The 15,641-nt window shown below is 28.6% G+C and overlaps 2 protein-coding genes across 2 annotated transcripts; one reads left to right on the top strand and one right to left on the bottom strand.

Annotated features, from left to right (window-relative positions):
- Nucleotides 5,829–7,236, top strand: LOC18597516. Its single transcript, XM_007026593.2, has 2 exons — nucleotides 5,829–5,933; nucleotides 6,068–7,236. The coding sequence occupies exon 2, from the start codon at nucleotides 6,084–6,086 to the stop codon at nucleotides 6,660–6,662; it is 579 nt and encodes a 192-aa protein (XP_007026655.2). The 5' UTR covers nucleotides 5,829–5,933; nucleotides 6,068–6,083; the 3' UTR covers nucleotides 6,663–7,236.
- On the bottom strand, nucleotides 9,418–10,424 carry LOC18597515. Its single transcript, XM_007026592.2, has 4 exons — nucleotides 10,389–10,424; nucleotides 10,049–10,145; nucleotides 9,827–9,933; nucleotides 9,418–9,731 (listed from the first exon to the last, which is right to left on the bottom strand). Exons 1-4 carry the CDS (start codon nucleotides 10,422–10,424, stop codon nucleotides 9,537–9,539), a joined length of 435 nt encoding a protein of 144 aa, XP_007026654.2. The 3' UTR covers nucleotides 9,418–9,536.

Below are 15,641 nucleotides of genomic sequence, written 5' to 3'. Positions count from 1 at the left end.
TTATTTATTTTTTACTTTTCTCTCACCCTACTTTTTGTAGTGGAAAAAAAATTAAATGTGATTCAATGCTTTTAACCCTTTAATCTTTTTATTAAACATGTTTAATTCGTTTAATTATTAAATTATTAATAATTTAAATTTATAAAATAAAAATCGATAAATGATAATCAAGATTCAAAGATGTGATAATTATTTAAAATGCATGAATTATGTTTTTCATGGATGAAAACTTTATGTGAATTAAATATTCAAAAAATCGAAAAAGCTTGTGATTTTATTAAAACTTTAACTAAATTTTAGTTAATTTTTTAATAAGCAAGTTGAATTCTTTTAAATTGATATTGGATGTTAATTAATATTTTAATCTAATTCATTATTTGATCCTTGATTTACTACAAAGTCAAATGGATTTTTATGAGTTTTAAAGGTAAAAAAATAATAAAAAATGGGTTTTCCTCTTTTATAATATTTTTCTAAAAATTATTTTTAAATAATAATTGTTTAAAACACGAAAAAAGGAAAAAAATTATCAATTATTAATCATAAATACATACAATTAATTCTAATTTATCTTTATTTTATTGTTATCAATGTTGACACTAAAATTTTAATTTGTATGTATTTTATATTAAGATTTTCAATGCTTTTTAAAATAAAAAATAAAAAAAATAATTTCATAAAAAATAAAAAAATCATTTTAAAATATCTAAAAAATAAATAAAGGAGAGGGATAATAATATTAGTAAAGCTCTTACCCCAAGGCCAAAAAAAAATAATATTAAAGAGGGGTGGGGGAGGGGGGAACCTTGTCCGGTTAGAGGAAGTGGGGCCGGGCTCGAGCCCAAGGTGGGGTGGGAGGATTCGTGTAAAAGCCGGTGTGGATCGTGGGTCGCTCTCGTTATCCAAAACGAGGTGTATTTCCAGTATATGCCGAGCAGCTGCAACACACCCAAAGTAAATAAATAATAAATAAATAAATAAAAGAAGATATTGCTTCGGACCAACATTTACCATATTAAGCAAAAGAATATTAAATACTGTTTGATTTTCCATTATCATTTTAGGCCAATTTGAGCCACCCAAATGGGCATATAGTTAGTAGTATGTGGGCAAATTGCGTGGGATCCCCGCTACCTAATCTATGTCTTCCACTTTATTAACCTCTTTTAACCTTATGATTTCTCACATTTTTACATGTTAGAAATGTGGTTTAATTAATCCTAACTTGTTTCAAGTTTCGATATTTGTTCTGGTTCGATGTAAAGGCACAGTGCCAACTAAATAAAGATTACCAATTGAGCAAACCCAATAAACCTGAGAGCCAAGATTTACTTCTAATTTTCTTAGCAATTCAATTTGTATGTAGATATAATTAAAACCGACATCTTAAAATTGGATAATTCGGGTCTTGATTTTTTTTAGCTTTATGGTGAATTTCAGATTACCAGATTCAATTAAAATTTTACTCCACCCCTTTTTCTTGCTACCTCCATTGACCCTGTTTCAGAGAAAATTCAAGAAAAAATTGTGAAAAATGACATTCATAAAAATATGACTTAAAAAATGACTGTCTCTATAATTTTAACTGTTTTTAACTAGTTTTTTTTGTATGACTTGATAATAATACTCTTTAAATAATTTCAGACAAATTAAAATGGTTTCAGTTTTCTCTCTCCCGCCATCCAGATAAAAATTTTAAAATTAAATTTCGATTTCTCTCTCTACTCAAATATGTCTATTTCGCTATCCACTGCGCAGATATGATATCAAACTCTTTCTTATTTTGTTTTATTTTTTTAGATGGTAGATCTTGGAGTTCTTAAAAGCGATAAACAGCGATTTTGCTCTTTGCAAGTAGCGATTTGGCTCAGAAAAAAAGAACAGCTAAAGCATGTTTGATAGGTTTTATGGTGGTTCACGGTTTTGTTGTGTTTAGGATTGGGATGATTGTTAAGTATGTTTGCTAGGGATTTTGATTTTTTTTATGAGATTTTGAGTTGAAATTGTTAAATAGCTTAGTAGTTTAGGGAATTTAACAAAAATTTATTCATTCATTGGCCTGCCCAGCTCACCAGGTCAGTGAATAACAGTAGCTTGATTGGAAGGACTCCCTCTAGGGAAAGAAACAACAAAATTCAGTGTTACTCAAATGCATCAATTCACCACTGTTGTAACGTGATATCATGCACATTTTTTCAACATATTGTCGAGTGATATTACACCATTGTGATCTTACATTCAAGTTTAATCTCTTTGTTTTTTTCAATCAACATATCAATCAAACTTTTTGTCTCTTATAAGTTTATCCATATCGAAAATTCTTTTATTCGTGAAGTTTTTTCATTAATTATCAATTGATTTTAATCTCTCATTAATTTTAAATTTTAGGATAAAAACAAACTCAAATTTTCAAGTAATATAGTTCAAAATCTAACTATTTCATCTCAATTCGTAACTTCTTTGACTGTGTAGGTCTCCAATTGACCATGAAATCGACCAGCCAAAACCCAAGTTAGACCAGATGAACCCATTAACTTGGCTTGAGCCATGAGATAAGGTTAACTATTATAAATAGGATTTGATGATGATTGACTCTCGTGGCTAAGATAGCAAAGTTCAAATTGTAATCTTTAACATGAAGACAAAACACCAGAAAGGATGCCCGATTTCAAGGAGATAAGCTGCATAGCCACATAGGGATGCTGGCAGAAGAGATCAGAACATGCGTGGATAGTTGATACTGTGCTTTGTAGTGAAGAACGTGGATCTTTTTCTTTATATATTCTACTTACCTATCTCGATGCAACACTAGGGTAGGTTGAAATTTTGTAAGCATTAACACTTTAACACTACCAGTTTATCGAATTCGTGCACGGAAAAGTGAAGAGAATCTCCCATGCTTGGATTAGAAGTCGATGCCAAAGATAAAAAAATATGAGCTAAAAGTGCTCTTCCTAAAGAATTTCGTCTTTAGAGTCCTTTATGGTCTGTCCTTATTCAATGTTGCCGTTGAATTTTGTCATTATATTTTTATTTAACCAAACAAAGAATTTCACCCTTAGAGTTCTTTAGGGTCTGTCCTTTTTTAGCTTTACTATTGAGTTTTGTCATCATACTTTTATGCAACCAAATAAGCGTGTGTCGTTTTCACCACCGTAGTTGCTTTAGTGGAATATGTCGCTGTTGAATTTTGTCATTATACTTTTATTCAACCGGATAAACATGTGTCGTGTTCACCGCTGTAGTTGCTCCAGTGCAATATGCAACATGGAACTTGCGTAGGGTATATTACAGATTGATTTGAACCGTAAGCCAGCAACCAGGTAGAATATGCTTGCGTTCTGCCCTTTATCAGTTGCTTTCCATGTTTGACAAAAGGAAAATATCAGTTGGATTTGAAGCGTATAAACCCCATGTTTTCCCCTAGAAGGTTTACATGGAAAAGTTAAGGAGTGCGAATACAAGATGATGATGACATGAGTTGAACCTGGAATAGAATTATTGAAACCGACACGTTTCCGATAAAATACAAATTTGTCAAATTTCAAAATTTTCTATATAATGTGGACAAAAGGTCAAATATAATTTATCAACTTTTACTGTAATTGATGGTGTCTTACTTGATTAGATGGTTTTGTCAAAAGAATTTTTTCTAAGTCTATTGGTACTGAATACTCTAACTATTGATTCTGGCAATGCTATTTTTTGAACTATTAATCATGTTGTTGTTCATCAAAAGATGAAACATATATTGGAGATCGTCTCTTTCTGCAATTTTTGTTTGCAGACAGCCCTCTTGGTGTATTTGTTTCTTTTCACCAAGGCTTGATAGACAGTTTTTCTAATTGATTTACAATTTCTATATCCCCTCTGGTTGTATTGGAATAAAGATGTAAAAGTGAGCAAGAGGTTTCCTGTCTCCTATCCCTATGCTTGAAGCCAAATGGCAACAACCCCCGCCATGATGGTGCTTTTGGCTCTTATACATAATTAAATAAACTGAACAAACACCAGCTAGTTTTCGTAAGCCTGTGAAGTTGTGATTGACCAGGAAAAGAAAATACAATACATGTGTGCATTCCATTTGGACTTTGCAACAATAATGATTCTGGTGAGTGGTGACCCATCATTGTAGCTTAGAAATGGACATGGTCCATGTGAGCCAAAGGAGTCCATGCCACAATGTCCCAGAACAATCTCTATCTCTCTCTGATCTCTGCATGTATAGAATACGTGTATGTTGTCATACATATAATATGTATGTTTATACGTATATATATTTGATGTATACATATCAACACATAGATTTGACAGAACAATAATGATTCATGTACGTGAGGTCGCCACCAACCATTATGTCACGTGAAAAATTTGTTTTAATATCGAATTATTTCGATTGATAGATCTTGTGTCGAAGAATATATATATAAGTAGGGACATTTATCTAAAACATGCAAGCAGACAACTTATGAGATATATACTAATATACTTAATTTCGTTACATAATTTAATCACAATCATTCTGACGTAAACGAATTTATAAATAAACAAGAACGTAAAGATATGGACTTAAGTATAATCAAAACATTTTTCTCCTATTCCTGAAAATGATTAGCTAGCACAAAGAGATGCTCCTTCGTTACAGCTGGATTGACTGAAATGGATCATACAGCCGGGGACCATTTGCAGAAACAAACGAAACAAGGATTTGGAACAATGACGTTTGTTGCAAATAAGTTACCCTTGCAACTACTATATGTTGATTTTACAGCAATGAGGGGGTGATGTGGTATTCCACTTTCCATGTCAGGTTGGAGTTTTTACAGATATACTTTGCTGTTTGCCTCCTTTGTTTTTACTCGGAAAGGATTAGCAGAAGTCGACAACAAACCTTAATTTTGTTATTGTTTTAGGTAGATTTATAGTAATTGATGCTGATACACCTTCTTGTGACACTGGTTATCCATTCTTATTCCATTAGGGTGCATGACAGATATTGCAAGAAAGTTATGGTTTTGAGGCAATTGGAAGCTTAGAGGAAATCTTTGAGATTTCTCAGGTTCATATTTCCCATGTCTTAACATGTAATTTCTGTATAATTGTATGTTTAAAGCCTGCACAAAACATGTGCAGGCTGAATAAAAAAAATATTTAATAAACTTTGATCAGCATACCAGGATATTTTTCATGGTACAACTATTTAGGGTGCTAAATCTGATCTTGGGTTGTCAAATATATAATCATGTTAAAATCATGTTAATCATCTAAAAAGAAGGATGTCTTCAAAGGAAAACGTGTGTATTAAAATACGATTGGATATATATCAAATGCTTGCTTCCCTTGAGATAATCTGGAAATTGAAAACAAGAGAGTAATTATTTGAAAAACTCCTCTTTCTTAGGCTGAAATTAGTTGATTGATGATGATTTTTTTTAATTTAATTTCTCCTTTGGCCTGCATTTGTGAAACCAAATCAAATTGATTAATATCACATTATTTAACATGATATATTATGTTAATTTTATAATCAAGATATTTCATTGACTAGGGATAGTATCCTGGGAGAAATTAAATTATTAAGAAACCTATAAGAGAATGGACTCGAGAAGAAATTAAGTTATTGAGAAACTTAAATGAGAATGGACTCGTACATAATTGGCCACCCATTTAAATAAATATTTATAAAGTGAAAGAGGTCAAGTTAAAATTAATGCAATTAATATTGACTACAATTCTACCTCCTAAATCCAACTGTTATTAGTATATTTTTTAAGGGGATAATAAAATAAATTTAAAGCTATATATCTATCCAGAAAGGAGTTAGAGTTACTGACTAGTTCTATGATTGCAGTAATAACTTAACTAGAGCATCAAGGAACAAATAACAGTGATCTGCAATTTTGCTAACAGTGTGTTTTCCTCCTCGTTACCAGGCATGTTTTCTTTGTTTTGATTCAATTTACTTCCATTAGATTTTTTTATGCCAATTTAATTGTGTAGAATATAAGCAAGCTAATGCAGGATTACTATTAAACAAATCCAATTCTATATGTACAATTTTTCTCAGGTCAATTGAGATAAAAATGAAGCATGATGAAGAAGAAAATCCTCCTCGGATTTATGTAGCAGCTTACATCATCATCATCGGAGCTCCCAAATTCTTTGGTTTGATGTGGTTCAGCTTATCATTGTTTAAAATGGAGTTGAAGCTTCCGGAAGAGAACCACGCTCAAACCCCATTGGTATTGGCCATTATCTTATATTATGGCTTTGCCTTCGGTTTTCTTATGCCCTCGATCATTGTGTATGGCGCGGGTTCACTGTCATTGTTCTTTAACTACCTGTGGCATGGAAGTGACAAAGCGGAGTGCAAAGAAACTGGAAGATTTCCAGTTTGTTTTACTGCTGCAGCATCCATCTTGTGTTATATCTTGGTTCCAGCATCCTGGAGGCTGCTTAAAAACTTCATTGGAAATCTTGTGAAGCATCCAGATGCTAATGGAGCCCTGGCGACTGCCCTTGTCTTGCCTTTTCTTCTTGGATTCTGTATCATTCAGATGTTGCTAAGCATTCCTCCAAATTCAGATATTGAGAAGAAATCCTCAGAGATTGTAAAGAGTTCTCCAAATTCAGATATTGACAACATTCAACCCAAATCCTGAGAGAGTAAAGTCGAGCTTTATTCAAACCTCTTATAGGAAATACTTGTTTGAATTATTCATATGTTTTCTTTTTATAATTCCTTTACGAGACGAAAATTCTAAATAATATTTACTGAGATTAAGTCGTTGTAAGGTCTAATGGATTGTTGACGATGACCTCATCGAGGATCATTTTGTTCTATTCGCTGTAGGGGGGGTGGGAACTGGGGAAGAATAGGATCTTCAATTCATGCATCTTGTGCTCGTGTCCATCACGACAAAATCTGAATATGAGGATATGAAGTGAAGAATTTTGTTGATGAACGGTGCCAAAATCTGCCCAAATTTTTCTCGCGAAGAAAAATTCCCGTAATATTCTTTTCTTTTTCCAGGTTTCTGTCAGGTTGACAACAGCATCAATGGAGGCAAAACGCCTCTGTTGTTGATGGGTGGAGTCAGGAATCACATTCCTTTCCAACTGCGAGAATATTTTATATTTGAGAGCTTGAAGTTGGAAAAGGAATTCACAAAAGAAAACAAAAAGCTGATGGGGATAGAGGAAATTTTAATAAGAGTGGATTCAAGTGGGAGCATCTTTGCTTGAACTCTAAAAGGCTTGATTCTGGGCCAATCATCATCAGGCCTGGAAGATTTAGGTTTCCGTCTCGAGTCAACACAAAAGCGAATCAATTTAATATTCAGAGACGTTGATTTGGATTAGCTTAGTAAATTTTCGGATTAAACTTCGGGTTTCATTACCAGAAATTAAACAAAAGATTGATAATAATCAATGATATCTTGCTAAGAATCTCCAACAGCAACTTAGAATTTTATTTTATTGCAAATACTTTAATCATAAAATCCAATTGCTCTAATTGAAAGATTTCAAATCGAAAAGGGAGAGTTAGTGGGACACAAACACCTTTGTGCACTAATTGTTTTTTATATGTTCCAAAAGGATGCACCATTACGTAATTAAAGATTAGTTGATTATTGTATAGTTTAGGTCGATTCAGATAAATTAATTCGAAAGATGCACCATTATGTAATGAAAGACTAGTTGTTAACATAATTGTATAGTTTAGGTCCATTCAGATAAGTTAATTCAAGTGGATTCAAGTTGAGTTGGATCAGATTCAGATGAGTTTCTCAACTTCCAACTCAATTAATTCCATAGAAGTGATTTAAATTTTTTTTCTTTTTGGTCAAAATAAGGGTGAAAAACATTTTATCTCTTTAGTGAATTGGGCCCCATGGGCCCGGAACTTGTGGTTTGACTCAACTCAAATTGGCACTGAACCTGCCCAATTACCTTTCTCTAAGCCTTTGGGCTAATCTGGGTTATGAATAAAATGGGCTTGTAGGCCTTTCAACGGTTCCTCAATACCAATATCCTGGAGAGCAGCTGAGTTGATAGTTGCATGGCAGTGACACTAGAGGCTAGAGCAGTCACTTCCTAGGCTCCCATGGAAGACTACGGACAAGGTTCGAGTTTGGAAATTAGAAAAAGGAATTAAAGTAAAAATTGCTATTGTATTATATTTTAATTTATTATATTGTTAATTTTGTTAAATTTTAAATTTAAATAACAAAAAATCAACGAAACTTATGATTTGTATTAACAAAATATTTTATGAAAATTAAAAATAACATCCAGGAAGATTGGGACACATAGTGGAAGACTGCATCACGTTATTGGAGAAAACTTGGTGTACGCAAGTCCGTCATTGCTCAATGGAGGAAAATAGGGTAGCTCACACAATAGCACAACATGCAAAATATACATAAGAAGGAATACTGCTATGGAAAGAAAGCATGCAATTGCCTTCTTGTAGGGGCCGTGTCGTGAGTCAGGATCAAGACTCATTGTAATATCCTGTCTTGGTAAATGGGGGCAATATAGGTGTATATTAGGATGAGTACTCTTTTTTTCTTTTGAATTAAATTTATTATTATACTTTTAAATTTCAATAAAGTTAAAATATAATAAAAAATTTAATATTCAATAAGAGCTAAATTTGTCCTAAATCAATTCGGTATTTCATTTTAATTTTTTCTACATAATTCCTTTAACGACATATTTCTTAGTAAATATTTAAATTCTTGGAATTTAAAACTCACTTAAGCTTTTAGTGCTGAAACAGCTAAATGGATTTGTGAGGGTGCTATCCACATAACGCAAGTATTATCACGGGAATATATATTCAATAACTGAGAGATTACGATAAATAATACCATAAATATTAGTCTTAATCATCTAACTGAATATTAAAAAAACAGCGAAATACATTTTAACTAAACTAATTAAAACTACATTTGCCAAATAAAATGGACTTAAACAAAATTAGGAAAATGTTTCCAAAAGTCTTTAATTAACAGAAAATTAAATTATCCTTCACTGTAATTCTTCTTTCTTGTGAGTAAGTCTCACCGCGACGGGTTTTCACTTCACCAACAAACATAAAATATTTTCGTATTTTTACATTAACTGTAGAGATCAATTATATAAATTAAAAAATCTTCAAACAAGAAATATGTTAACCCCAAATAGTCAACCTGAAGATGAAGAAATAAAAGTTTTAGTTTGTGGTGTAACTAAAACTTTTATTTCTTCATCTTTAAGTCGACTATTTAAAGTTGACATATTTCTTTTTTGAAGATCTTTTAATTTATTTAATTGATATCTACAGTTCATGTAAGAATACGAAAATACTTTGCATTTGTGGTGAAATGAAAGTCCGTTGTGATGAAACTTACCCACAAAGAAATGGTAGACAATGGAAGATTCAGATTTTTATGATACTCTTGAAATGCTAGTTGAACCATGCTTATTACAATAAGAGCACCAGATAAGACAAATTGTAACACTAGTCTAAGGTACATTGAGAACATATCTCACCACGGAGGCTGAGCTTTCACTCTATAGCAGCAAACGTCAGGACTAATAGTATTGATGAACATCCATCTCCAACGAAAAGACATGATATCAATAGCAAAGCCAGCAGCTTCAATAATCGGCATAATTAAGGTACCAAGAATGGACCTATGCTTCCGCATCCAAAGCCCAATAAAAACTGCAATGCCCTTTATCTGTAAATCAATTATTGTAAAAAAAAATATTAGGAATTTTAAAGAAAAAAAATTAAAAAGTATAGAAAAGTATCAAACAAATTTAAATAGCTTACCCAAGAAAAACATAGACCACATTGAATCAAACACGTTGCCAAACAACCTAAAACAGGACCTAAAGCTTTGCTGAAGTTAGGAAGTCCTCGGAAAAAGGCTATTGCAGCTGCAGTAAAAGTAACCATTAAATCAGTCCATAAACAAGTCTGAACGAAGAGAAAGTTACATATATGAAGGGAAAGAGAAAGAAATTAAAAGAAAATTAAAGCTTAGGAAAATACCCTGTTTTAGTTCAAAAATGGTCTGCTTCCTCCCCCAACTTCTTTTTATAGGGAAAGTATTTGTAATGGAGTGGAGAAGATTTTGGTTGAGGATTCTCTTTTAATTTTAGCTCTGTTGAGACCTGCTTTAGCTCTGTGGAGAAGATTTTGGGTGAGGATTCTCTTTTAATTTTACCTCTGTTGAGACCTGCTTTAGTTCTGTGGAGAAGATTTTTACTGCATTTTGTTTGATTTAGCTCTGAAGAAGAAGAAAGGGGAGATGATTTTGGTTGGTTTGGGTAACTTCGTTTAAAGCCGAAGACAGAGAGAGAGCACGCTAAAGATGGAGGTTTCTCAGCACAATAAAGAGAGCACGACAAAGTTTAAATTCAGCCATTGATAAAAACAAATATTAAAACTTGTAAACTGAGTAAACCGGTTTGAACCAATAAAAAATTTAAATGAAAAAAAAGAAAGAAAATTGGGCAATTAAAACTATTTTTTTTATGCATTGTAATTAATTTTCTGCCGTTGGTGGATTTCTGAACCCTAATATTAGAATATTTGGAAGTTGATTGATAGAAGAAGGTACATGAGCTTTATACAAAGTCAAAACCAGCAGAACTCCATTAGAGATTATAGAAGAGCCATCAGCACGTGATTGATACAATGCAAAACAAGATTTCCTATCACATATGTTTAATTTTAATTTATATAATAATATTAATTTTAATGTATATAAATTAATATAAAATATTATATATGCTCAACTGAATTTTATATATTATTAATGTAAATATATCAGAATTAATGTAAAATATCATATATGTTTAATTTAAATTTATATAACAATATTAACTTTAATGTATAAAAATTAATGTAAAATATAACATATATTTAATTTAAATTTTTATATTATTAAAATAAATGTAAAAGAATTAATGTAAAATATCATATATGTTTAATTTAAATTTATATATTATTAACATAAATATATAAAAATTAATATAAAATATCACGTATGTTTAATTCAAATTTATATGTTAACATTAAATATTTTATTAACGAAAATATATAAAAATTAACATAAAATATGGCACATCCTTAATTCAAATTTATATATTATTAATGTAAATGTATAAGAATTAACATTAAATATCACATATGGTTAATTTGAATATATATATATTATTAATGTAAATGTATAAAAATTAATATTAAATATCACATATGCTTTATTTGAGTTTATATATATATATATATTATTAACTTAAATATACAAGAATTAACATAAATTATCATATATGTGCAATTTAAATTTACAAATTATTAACATCAATATATAAAAATTAAACTTAAATTTTCCATATACGTAATTTAAATTTATATATATATAAAAATTATGTAATTTTGTTGCTCAATGTCATAGTTGAATTTGCTACGGGCCTAATAATCACATTATTTGTAGAAAAATAAATAATAACATAAATTCAAGAAAAAAAATCCCTAAACTCCTATTTCCCGGAGTTGGGAATATCCGGGAACTCACTAGAGTTGTCCACGCTCTCTCAAAGCCCGGTTGGTACAAGGCTGCAACATAGAATAATATCCAGACAACCTATATTATTCCTCTCTCCGAGTGTTCAGCGCTTGTCATTCAATTTCGAAAGATATTCAAAACAGCTTCACACAACGGCAAGGACTCAACCCGCCAATGCCAGATGAAATTCGAATTGTAGTTAAATTCCGACTTAATTTACATTTAACCTAAATGTATAAAGATTAACAAAAAAGAAATCATATATGCGTAATTTAAATATATATATATATACATATATTATTAACATAAATGTATAAAAATTAACATAAAATATCGCAACTATTTTTTTAAAAGGTAAAATGTCACATATATATACTAAATTTAATTTATATATTATTAATATAAATATATAAAAATTAACGTTCAATATTGCATATGCTCAATTTGCATTTATATATTATTAATGTAAATGTGTAAAAATTAAGGCAAAATATCACATATGTTTAATCCAAATTTATATTTTATTAACATAAATGTATAAAAATTAAGGTAAAATATCACATATACTTAACTCAAATTTATATATTACTAACATAAATGTATAAGAATTAACGTAAAAATATTACATACACTTAATATGAATTTATATATTATTAAAGTAAATATATAGGAATTAACATAAAATATCAATTATGCTCCATTTGAATTTATATATTATTAACCTAAATGTATAAGAATTGACATAAATTATCACATATGCATAATTTAATTATAAATTATTAAAAATTAACATTAAATATCGCATATATGTAATTTGAATTTATATATTATTAAAAGTATGAATTTATATATTATTAATATCACATAACGTAAATGTATAGCAATTAATGTTAAATATTACATATGCTTAATACGAATTTATATATTATTAACATAAATGTATAAAAACGAATGTAACATATCACATATGCTTAATTTGCATTTAATATTATTAACTTAAATGTATAAGAATTAGCATAAAATATCACATATGCTTCATTTGAATTTATATACTATTACCATAAATGTATAAAAATTAACATAAAATATTACATATGTGTAATTTTAATTTAGATATTATCAACCTAAATATATAAGAATTAACGTAAAATATCACATATACTTAACTTCAATTTATATATTATTAACCTAAATGTAAAAGAATTAATGTAAAAGATCACATATTCTTAATTTAATTTTATATATTATTAACGTAAATGTATAAGGATTAAAGTAAAACATCACATATGCTTACTTTGAATTTATATACTATTAACGTAAATATATAAGAATTAACATAAAATATCACATATGTGTAATTTGAATTTATATATTATTAACATAACTGTATAAAAATTAATGTAAAATATAACATATATTTAATTTAAATTTTTATATTATTAAAATAAATGTAAAAGAATTAATGTAAAATATCATATATGTTTCATTTGAATTTATAAATTATTACTGTAAATGTATAAGATTTAACATAAAATATCACATATACTTAATTTGAATTTATATATTATTAACGTAAATGTATAAAAATTAAGATAAAGTATCAGATAAGTTTAATTTGAATTTATATAATATTAATGTAAATGTATAAGAATTAATATAAAATATCATATATGTGTAATTTGAATTTATATATTATTAACCTAAATACCACATATACTTAATATGAATTTATGTATTATTAATGTAAATGTAAAATATTACATATGGTTAATTCTTGACTGAAATTTATAATACTTTACATAAGCAAACAATTATAAGGTTAAAATAAGTATTATTAAAATATTGACGTAAGTGTGTAAGAATTTTGGTAACAAGTTAATTGAAGCAAGAATAAACATATTTTAAGTAAGAATTAATCATTTCTATTTATATTTTTGAGTTAAAAAAATTTAATCAATTATAAATTTTAATTTATAAATGTATAAGAATAAAAATAAAAACACTTGTAAATAAAATTAACTAGTTAAAAATATTGATATAAATTTATCAGAATGAATGTAAAAAAATAATAAAGTTGAAATAAGTATTACTAAAATATTGACTTAAATGTGTAAGAGTTATTGTAACAAGTCAATTTAGACAAAATAAAATACCTTTAGTGAATATTGATCATTTATATTTATATTGTCAAGCAAAAAATATTTAACCATTTAAAAATTTTAATTTATAAATGCATGATAATAAAAATAAAAACACTTACAATAAAAATTACCATTTAAAAATCTTGACTTAAGTTTATAAGAATAAACTTAAAAAATCATAAAGTTGAAATAAGTATGGTTAAAATATTAACGTAAATCTATAAAAGTTACCATAACAAGTCAATTAAATAAAGTAAATATACTTTAAGTGAAAATTAATAATTTATATTTATATTTTTGAGCTAAAAAAATTTAATCATTTAAAAGTTTAAAGTTATAATTGTATAAGCATAAAAATAAAAACACTTGTAATGAAAATTAACCATTTAAAAATTTTGATGTAAATTTACAAGAATGTATGTAAACAATCATAAAGTTGAAATAAATATTATAAAAATATTGATGTAAATGTATAATAGTTATTGCAACAAGTCATTCAAATAAAGTAAATATACTTTAAGTGAAAATTAATAAATTATATTTATATTTTTGAAGTAAAAATTTTAATCATTTAAAATTTTAATTTATAAATGTGTAAACATAAAAATAAAAACACTTGTAATGAAAATTAACCTTTTAAAAATCTTGATGTAAATTTATAAAAATACAAGTAAAAAGTCATAAAATTGAAATAAACATTGTCAAATGAGATATAGTAAAAATCATTAGACCTAATACTTTTGTGATTATTAAAGATTTTTCTTCTTAGTTATAACAATTTTAAGCACTAATATTTATTTTTGTGATTATTAAATGAGATATTGTAATTTTGGTGAAAAAGTTACTAAGAAAATTAAATAAGAATGAATTTATCCATAATTGATTATTTGTGATGGTGCAGGGTACAGATTGTACTATATGGAATAATTGGTTTTTTACTACTCAACTTCCTAATATGACATTGATTGAATTAAAATAATTACCATCCAAAATTAACGGAGGATGTACCTACTCAAATAGATTTCTTTTTTGACTTGTTACTTTTTTTTCAAGCACTTGTTTTGGAACATCCGTTTAGATAAAAGTGGAAAAGATTGAGTTAAAATTAATGCAATTAATATTGGCCACAATTCTACCTCTTAAATCCAACTGTTATTAATAATAGATTTAAAGCTATACATTTATCCAAAAAGGAAGTTAGAGTTACTGACCAGTTCTATGACTGCAGTAACTACTTAAGTAAGCATCGAGAGGTGGTGGTTTCAATTCGTAATTTTGTTAACTGTCTCAGTGTGTTTTCCTCCTCGTTAATTACCAGGTATGCTTTCTTTGTTTTGATTCAATTTACTTCGATTATAATTTTTTTATGCAAATTTAATTTTTTAGAATAAGCAAGCTAATGCAGTATATATGATTAATCTTTAAACAAATCCAATTCTATATGTACAATTTTTCTCAGGTCAATTGAGATAAAAATGACGCATGGTGAAGAAGAACGTTCTCAGTGGATTTATTCTGCAATTTTCTTCTACACATTTTCCCTATTGTTTGGTTTGGTGTGGTGCTGTTTATCATTTCTTAAAATGGAGTTGAAGAACCCGGAAGAGAACCAATCTCAAATTCTACTGGTGTTGGTCATTATCTTATTTTATGGCTTTGCCTTGGCTGCTATGCCCTTCATTATTGGGTCTGGCGTGGATTTACTTTCGCTGCTCTTTAACTACCCGTTGCTTGAAAGTGAGTTCAATCGTAGTGACAAAGCAGAGTGCAAAGCAACTAGAAGATTTCCAGTTTGGTTTACTGCTCCAGCATGCATCTTGTGTTGTATCTTGGTTCCAATATCCTGGAGACTGTTTAATAACTTCGCTCGAAATCTTATGATCCATCCAGAAGATGATGGATACCTAGGGGCTGTCCAGCTTAATGTTTATAC

Source organism: Theobroma cacao, chromosome 5 (assembly GCF_000208745.1).
Source record: "Theobroma cacao cultivar B97-61/B2 chromosome 5, Criollo_cocoa_genome_V2, whole genome shotgun sequence".
NCBI classification, from domain to species: domain Eukaryota; kingdom Viridiplantae; phylum Streptophyta; class Magnoliopsida; order Malvales; family Malvaceae; genus Theobroma; species Theobroma cacao.
This window is presented reverse-complemented; position numbering and strand designations above follow the sequence as displayed.

Bases quoted from the DNA above. Each gene is read 5' to 3' on its own strand.
- LOC18597516 (XM_007026593.2), top strand. From the start codon at position 6,084: ATGAAGCATGATGAAGAAGAAAATCCTCCTCGGATTTATGTAGCAGCT.
- LOC18597515 (XM_007026592.2), bottom strand. From the start codon at position 10,424: ATGGCTGAATTTAAACTTTGTCGTGCTCTCTTTATT. The intron at 10,146-10,388 runs GTGCTGAGAAAC...TAAAATTAAAAG, and splicing joins TTTGTCGTGCTCTCTTTATT to AGAATCCTCAACCAAAATCT. The intron at 9,934-10,048 runs GTATTTTCCTAA...CTTTTACTGCAG, and splicing joins CATTTTTGAACTAAAACAGG to CTGCAATAGCCTTTTTCCGA.